We start from the raw sequence: 8,751 nt of genomic DNA, 5'->3' as shown, positions 1-8,751 counted from the left end.
GGATTTGTCTGATCATGTTTTGACCAACCACAATCATAGCAATTTAAAGCAAAGCAAGGTTGATTTATCAACTGTCTAGCCGGGTTTTAGGAGATTCAATATTAACTTGCTTTGATCTGCATTTACAATTAATCTGTCCTGACAGGAATGGAGATGTACCCTTCTTCATTCAGATTGGGAGACTCTCCAGAACCGTTACTGGCCGGCATTCTTGGCGGATTTGGTTTTATGTGTTTGGCGCTGATCTTGCTGTTGGGGTCTGCCTGCCTTATCAGTCACAGGAGGAACCTACGGAGACAAAAGAAGCAGAATGGTAAACCATTTCTCTTCAGTTGTTCATGAAGTGCATTATAAATTTAAGTCAGTTTATTAAACAAATTACAGTGGCTCTATTGCAATACCATAAATGGTCTATATGCCATGCCGCCTTGCTTGGTAAAGAGTATGATTGCCTACTTAGTGGTTAGTAAACATAGGCTAAAATAGTGTTTATTCTTTGCCAATATGATTGTACCCTGTATTAAGTTAGATACCATTTTCCCCTCCCCCTCCCTTCCAGAACCCCCACCTGCCATCTATAAGCGCTCCCCATCAATGTAAGTACATTAATCATGTCCTCAATGTGCTTCCCATTGACCTTTCCATCCCTTTTGATTTTTACTCAACAAATTCATTTTTTATTTCCTCTGGTCTTTTTCTGTGTTCGACTCATTCTCTCTCACCCCGTTATTTTCTCTGCATCTGACACCTCCGCTTTTTCTAACTATTTTCTTCTTCCACCCCTCATTTCTGCTCTTACTCACAGAAAGATTTCAGGCTGCGGCAGTACAGACAGTGTGTTGAAGAAAAGCCTACTTCCAGCCAGTGCCCTCTACCCCACCACTTCCTCTACCACCTCTTCCTCCTCAAAGACAGATTGTTCCTCCTTCAACAGTGAGAATCGACATCACAAGCAGCAGCTTCTGTCTAACCACAGAAGAAGCCCAAATCAATTTCAGTGTCTAAAATCATGCCCCGTTTCTTCCTCTGTTGAGTTGATCACCAGAGGTCCAGATGGGCGCTTTATAATGCCGCCATATGACGCACTGATTGTTCAAAGCAAGAAAAGTCCTTTGACAGTCCAAAAGTCTGTGTCATTATGCTCAGATCAGCAAGACAGTAAAAATCCACCATTCGTTCTTTCTGTGGATCTTCCACCATGCAAACAAACTGAATCTAATACATCAAGGCAAACCTGTGACATCACCCGAGATCGAGACATCTCGGATCATAAGGGAAATTACGATGGCTTTCCTGACTTGAACAGTATGTGCTCTCGCAGTAGTTTATCCAGTATTTTTCATCACAAAAGAGCAATATCTCCCACATTTCCAGTGCTGCCACATATACGGTCAAGCCTCGGCCAGCCTTCAACAACCGCCAGCAGTCTGGTTCTCCAAATGGAACACGAGCGAGAGAGGGGAAACCTGAGTCACTGTCTGAAATTGGCTGAGGAGAGGGAAGAACTGGCAAGGGAACTCCAGAAATACAGAGTGTACAGATGCTCTAATGAAGAAATAAAAAAGGAGAAGCCAGTGTCTGAGAAGAGAGAAAATGGTGGTAATGAGCATTTTCAGGGATATAAGAGCCACACCTTGCCATGCAGACACAAACAGAGTAACAGGGAGAGCTTTGGTCTCTCGCCAAGCCCTTACTTGTCATCTTCTGTTCACTGGAATGATTTTCCCACCATGCTCACAGACAGGACCTGTTTCAGTCCTTCTACTCCTCCAAATTCCTTTTTGATAAATGCTGGTAACCAACATCCTTCTCTATCCTTAACCGGAGAGATCCCCCTCAAATCTGGGGGAGCGGACCATTCTTCCAATAAAAGATTAACACCCCCACATCTCTCCCCAACAATGAGACATGGAGAGGTACAGGAAGCACCACAGGGCTATGATGATGTACTGCAATCCACATTCTTCGAAGTGCAAACAAATGAGTCTTCCTCTGAGGCATCGAGACAAAACAATCCATTATTTCATTGCCAAATATATGGCGGAAGATCCAATTTGACTCTTGATGCAGGGCCAGGCTGCAAAAATACGGAGGACGAGTTCCTCAAGCCCACTAAGCGGAATGTGGGTATTGAAATGAGTGTGGATGAGCCAGTCTTTGAAACAAGTGTCACAGAGCCTGCAAAAAAGCCAATGCTACACCACAGAATCGCCTCTCATGTTCGCGAAGGAAGCCCTCGCAAAGGCCGGTATGAACAAATGAGGAGGAGCACGAGCTTTCACTACCAAGATAAATCTTCAGAGCCGCAGCTGCGTAGAGTTGTGAGCCAAGGTTCAAAACTGTGGGACTACAAGCAGCGACGGCAGAGCCTCGACACAAGAAGACAAAAAGACACAGATTTCCTGACCCCTGATGCATGGATAGACTCTTTAAACAAAGAAAAACACTCTGATTCCTCCACCTTTAATCCAGACTCTATGCATGCAGATAACCAAAGTTCACCCACCAGAAATATCTCCAAATATTCTGCAAATGTTCCTTCTGCTCGCCAAACAACCTACCGTTTACCCCCTGGATTGTACCATCCTATGAGCAATCCATTAATACCTAAACAGAAACCTATTTTTATTGACGACCTCAAGCGAAGAAGCGCTTCTGTCTTTCCCAATCCTGCCAAATGGCCAGATGAATACCAGGAAGCCATAAAAAATGCAATGGGTTCTACTTGGAAATTTTCCAGAAAGTTAATACCTGATGACGACAAGCCCCTCAATAACCTAAGCACACTGGAGTTGGAGGCAGAAGTGTACAAGGAAGTGCCTGATTGTGGAAGCAGCTACAGTAGTTTTGCAAGCAGTGGCCGAGGGAGCATGGAGCCTGCAAATGGACGATCGTCTTTGTGTCGTTTGTCCACAAACACCAGCTCACCTGAAACTGTGCAGGAGGATGGCCTAATTGAAAAATATCAAAGGTAAGGCCTAGTAAATGATAGTGGCTTGCTAGTGTAGAGTATCCTGAGTACTTGATACAAGGCTTTTAGTGTTAGACTAATAGTCTGAAAACTATTCAGTAGACCCTGCACTGAATAGTATTGTGACGTTGAAGAGATTTTATGCTCTCTCGTCGACAGAAAGCCCTCTGTTGATGAGAATTATGAGTGGGATGAGGCTGATATCTGTTCACAGTCAGGAGACTATGATGGTGAGGCATTTTTCATCTTTGATATTTTTTTCTTTTTCTGTAAAAAGCGTTTTCTCAAATTATTAATGATTGCCTAGTGAAAGATGTAATGCACTATTGACCTAAACAGGACCAGACAGAGTGGAATTGTAAACACAGTGAGTTATTACTAAAGATTAAGAAATTCATTATGCCAGTATTTATGGTAACCTTAACATGAGCAATTAAATGTTATGTCAACAATCATACTGCATTAGAAATGTAAAGTAACTACTTCATCTGTTAAGCGCTGCACTTTTTTTTGAGGTGTTCACGGGGGAGAAAGGACCGAGATGGCGCAAGGACGATACTAGCGCAATGATGTCTATATTTGGCACTGATTGCTAAGCTATTGTGAACAGATTCAAAGTTGTTTTGTAAACAAACCTTTCACAAAGCATTGAAACTGTTAAGTGTGGTTTTAGCATTTTTAACAACAGAAATGTTAGATTAACATAGAATGCATGTAGCATAGCCACACATGCATCACTTGCTACGTCAACTCTTCCTCCTTAAAAACAAAGCCAGTGCTTTCCATTTTGACACCTTATATTCAAATATAGGGGGAAATGACACCAAGTTACGACCTTTTCAGTGTCATCCTACGACCTGCCCCGTGATGAATACCATGAAAACCAAGTGCAGTGTGAAAAGGACTTACTAGAGTATAAGTTTCTCAACCATATGTCAGAATTGGGGTCATTGAATAAAATGCTTTAACTTAGGAGGCCTATATTGATGGCATATAGATATTTGATAACAGATGCACATTTTCTTGGTTCTTTTGGCCATTTTGATTAGACTATGTTGATTGTCATGCAATCCATGATATGCAGAGGCAATATGCGGTACATTGTTGTCACAATCTAATTTAGGGCTTCCCCTTGGAGTTTTAGGAGACTCGAATAGCTTCAATCTGGAAAGGGTCAATAGAAAATCAATGATGATTTTTAGCAAGGTGACATTAGTGTTCAGAATCAAATTAAAGAGCCCAGCATTCACTCTTTTGATCATCTGATTTAATATGCAAACCTAGTAGCCCAGTGAGCTTTCTAGATGAAATGCAGTTAAAGATGTTGCATGCACGTAAAATGTCATTAAGTAAAAGCTAATATCTCAAGTGTCTCGCTCCCCGCAGGCCTTCTTCCTTCACTGAACCGACGGAATGCCGCAGCACTTTGTGGTCCTCCCAGCTTGAAGTTTTCAACGAAGGCACTGACAAACTTCAGTCAGAACGCTTTCATGCAGGGGCATCAAAGCAGCTGCTCTGCATTGCCTGAACCTGACACTGTGCTTTTCTGAAAACACCATCCTGTGTCTCAGTTGATGTTGCCATTCAATTATTGATTGCACCAGGTGACAAGCACGTGAGCTTTTTACCTGATTCATCTGGAGTTTTTTTTTTCTTTTCTTCAACATTGTTTTTGTTTGGGACCGAGTCCTACCTGTTTTGTTTGTGTTCAAACAATCTGCCAGTCTATAAATTTCTAAACAGTTTACTGTGGTGGCTGATCCATCATGTCCTCTGTGTACGTTGACAAAGTCATTCCACTGTGGCAAAATGCCAGTCAAAAATATATCAATCATCATCTTGCGTTTCTGGCTTTGCTGTGAAGTTGCCTTTAAAGCTGGATTCATACACTCCATAGTTCAAGTGACACAATTGCAGTTGCATCGAATTTCCAAGTGGCACAATTCTGATATGGGTTGAAACGTGTGAAAATGGATAACCTCTGATAAGATTCAGGCCTCTTGCAGAGGTGGATGATAATCAGTTATGAATCAAATGTCTGCCATTATGACATAACGACAAAGACACATGTGTGATTACCCAAACAACACACAAAGATTTGAGCAGAAATACTTAGGGGGAAAATATAGCTGACACAGCAAATGGAGTATTATTGATGCATTTATCCACCCAAACCATGCTGTTTTTTTTACCTGCATTTTGGACAATGTTTCAGGTGTTTCTGGTTTTTGTAAACAAAATGATATGTATATGGTTCATTTGAAAGACGATCTAAACAGAAGAATGGATATTGGTACTCTTATCAGGATTGGTCGCTCAGATCAGAAATGTAAATCCAGAATTAAGATGTCCAACCACCTATGACATGTCAAACATATCAACATTATCAAAATACCAAAATCCATATAGCTTCTTTGAATTGCTGTGGGTCTTTACATTAGTCGAGCAAATAATTAAAGTCATAATGCCATATTGTGGAAGAGCATTGTTATTGGTATAATTGAAATGCACATGGGATACGTCCACTGCAAATCAATGTTTACCTCCTGTGGAGAATTTTCATTTCCCGGTGTTCACACATTACAAGCCTATGAAAGAGAAAAACCACATGTGGTACTTAGGGGATTTGTAGTCAGCACTACTTCAGTTTATAATCCAAACACTGTGTCCAAAACACAAAACAAAGAATATGTGTTTTCCCCTCTGAAATACCAACTGAACATTTTATTAAATTTTTCTTTTGCTTGTATTGTACATTGCTTAGCACAATATTTCTATTGTAGTGGAAATATAATATATCATACTCAATAATGTAAAATATGTAATAATATGTGCTATACAACTTGATTGACAATTGTTTTTGTACATGTTCATGTGCAAAGTATCAATGCAGTAAAAGCACAGTTTTCAAAAAGGTCTATTTTGGAGATCATTTTCTCACTGGCAGCATTGTATGACATTGTGTTTTTCATAGTGCACTATTTACTATTCTGTACTCTCCTCTCTACTTAAACACTTAATGAGCCACATATTCAGGCGCCACGCGCATCAAAAAAGAGTTATGTATAAACTTGCTTCATTTAATTTTCTTGCGGCGACAATGTTTCTCTCATCTCCATTTCAAACTGACAGGGCAGTTGATTTCATTGACTGATAAAATACTTGTCTAACATTTGAACAAGCGCCCAGTCATACTAATGGTATTAGAACCGCAGCACAAGGCACTTGCAGTTTCAATAAAATTATGTGAGGTAATGTCACAGTCATCTGTTTTAATTCTATGCAATTCAATTTATTTAACTTTTTTATAGCACTTGAGCAACGATTGGGCGGGACGAACATATTTCTTCTGTCTGGCTGCGGAGCCTTTTGTTTTCCAAAGCTGAGAGCTCACAGTGGGAGAGCAGCCAATGCAGCTCGATTCACGCAACCTATATTTGTTGCTTTTCAGTGGCAAACAAGTAGCGCAAATTGACAGGCGAGATTGTTTTTAGCAGTGGAAGTGCAATGCAATTTCATACCTAACATTCCTCTTAGACACCTTTTGTACTTGCAGTACTTTCTTTTCAAACTTTTATGTACAAGAACATCTGGTAATGACATGTTTTTTATTTATTTACTTTTTTACTAGGAACATGGCTGTCATTATGCAATAATATGTTCTAAATATGGTATTCTGGTTAATATTGCGTTAGTGGAATATGAGCAGCAAAATTTATCCAGAGCGATGTTACCTTTTAGTGGACAACAAGTGACAAAATGGCCGCCCCCTGAGATGGATAAGAACGGCTAGGTTTTGCTTCATAACTTTTATTTCACAAATTTAATATTACTCAGAATGTCATGTTTATACCAGTGAGGTCACATATAACATATTGTCAAGAAATATTTAAGGTTGACTTCCCATTTAATGCAAAAAATTATTTTTGTGCTGTTTATTTTGTTTTTATGTGCGGTTTCTACTCCGTAAAGTGCATTACTTTTTGTAAAATAGCCTCCTAAATTCTTAAAGAGACCAAGCTGTGAAAATACAGCATTTCCTCAAGTACTGGCCACCTCTCCAATTGCTGCTGTGTGTGCTGTGACATTTTAGAAACTATATTTTTATATTCAGTTATTTCCAGAAATCTGTGAAATGTCTACAAAGTGTTTGTTTGTATCCTTAAAAAAAAACATTCCTGATTGAGGCAAAAAAAAAGAGCTTAGTGACAGTTTAAAAGCCTTCTGCAGGCATCCCACCCAACCCCAACCCCTCTTTGGCTTTCCTCATGGACATAGAAGCTGGCAAGCTGACAGTTAACTGCTCATTGAAATAGGAACAAACCCCATTTGGCATCACATCAAGATTATTCATTTGGTGCATTGCTACAAGGTTACAATCAGGATCCAGTAATAAAAGGGGGCACACGACTAATTAAATCCTATTGTGGAAATGACCTTGAGATATGACCAATTATGATGTAATTAATAGAAGCTGAGTCGGGGAAGCATTAACCATTTAATTACCTTTTCACATCCTTGGAACTTACATAATAAGACTGAATTAGTTCTGTCTTGGATGTGAAACCAAAAACATTGTAAATCAGTGAAGCCACTCACTCAGATGTTGCATCATCGTTTCGATACAAGCTTATTAAGAAATAATTAATTAGTGGGACTTCATGGGTCATGTGACTGTGGCTTTAGGAACCAGAAGAAATGCAAAATACTACAAGTGTACTGCAGACGTGCATCTAAAATTTATAAAGATGAAGGTTCTGTTCAACCTTGTTTTTTACGCTGGTCCTGCCCAAAGCAATTGGTGGGTTTTGAATCTCGATATACAGCAGTTGGTGTGTTCCTATTTTGAGGTTCCACTTTCCATTTGCTAGTAAACAACCATGCTCATTGACCGCACGGACATTCAAATATCATGCAGAGCCAGAAGCTTCCAGCTGGAGAAATTTCTCAGTAAAACCTTTTTGTATTGTTGTTTGTTGTAAAGTGTTGTGTATGACTCACATTCAACATCTTGTGCCGCTCTACAGGGAACGTTTTAAAAGCACAGCTTTCCGACCAACTCAAGTACTTTGGCAACAGAAGACCTGTCAGTTTTTTTTTTGTAAGAACTTTGCTGAAATTAGATACTGCACTAAAATTGTGTGTGCTCAAAAACCCCCCAAAAAACCCAATATATATATATATATATATATATATATATATATATATATATATATATATATATACCAAGAATAATGCTGAAGCTTAGGGATGTTTACGCATTCTGTTCTGTAAAGCAAAAAGGCACCAATGACTTCTCTAATACTGTAATCGAAGCACATATACACAAGTATGCATACGCAATCTCCTTGAGTCTTGTTTCCTTACCAATCAGACACAGTCATGGGGTGACACATACAACGCATGGAGAAAAGCATAGGGGCTAAATCCGTTTGTTTGTTTCATACCAATGCATAAACTATAGGGAGTGGATTTAGGAAAGCTAGAGATTTAGCAAGAACAAGGAAAATGCTGGTATTGAATGTGGTATGTCTTTCTATTCCTCCAATAGCGTGCACAAATACTCCCTCCATTTTCATACTGTTTAAAGCAGAGGTCAAATGTCATTAATATGCCTGTATGTCATGACAATACAAATGATATATCTTCTTCTTGTTCCCTGAAGCTGGTTAGGTTACCAATAGTCAACTCAGCACAGTTGGACCTGGCAAACGAAAATGTTTCTTGTGACAAGAACGACTTTCTGTTAGTGATGCAATGGCATCATATCTAATGCTGAA

At 39.5% G+C, this 8,751-nt stretch overlaps 1 protein-coding gene across 2 annotated transcripts in view; it reads left to right on the top strand.

Moving 5' to 3' along the window:
- Positions 1-5,885, top strand: part of igsf9a (immunoglobulin superfamily, member 9a) — a 46,288-nt gene extending 40,403 nt beyond the window's left edge. For both annotated transcript variants that reach the window (XM_086097510.1, XM_086097511.1), the window contains exons 17-21: positions 146-313; positions 560-596; positions 806-2,971; positions 3,131-3,201; positions 4,358-5,885. In XM_086097510.1, the coding sequence (XP_085953636.1) occupies positions 146-313; positions 560-596; positions 806-2,971; positions 3,131-3,201; positions 4,358-4,521 (2,606 nt within the window). In that variant the 3' untranslated portion in view covers positions 4,522-5,885. The remainder of the gene's footprint in view (positions 1-145; positions 314-559; positions 597-805; positions 2,972-3,130; positions 3,202-4,357) is intronic.
- The last annotated feature ends 2,866 nt before the right edge of the window (positions 5,886-8,751 follow it).

The sequence above is a fragment of the Leptonotus elevatus genome, chromosome 15 (assembly GCF_054856555.1).
Source record: "Leptonotus elevatus isolate MCC_2025b chromosome 15, RoL_Lele_1.0, whole genome shotgun sequence".
Taxonomy (NCBI): domain Eukaryota; kingdom Metazoa; phylum Chordata; class Actinopteri; order Syngnathiformes; family Syngnathidae; genus Leptonotus; species Leptonotus elevatus.
The sequence above is the reverse complement of the archived record's forward strand: the minus strand, read 5'-3'. Positions and strand labels throughout refer to the sequence as shown.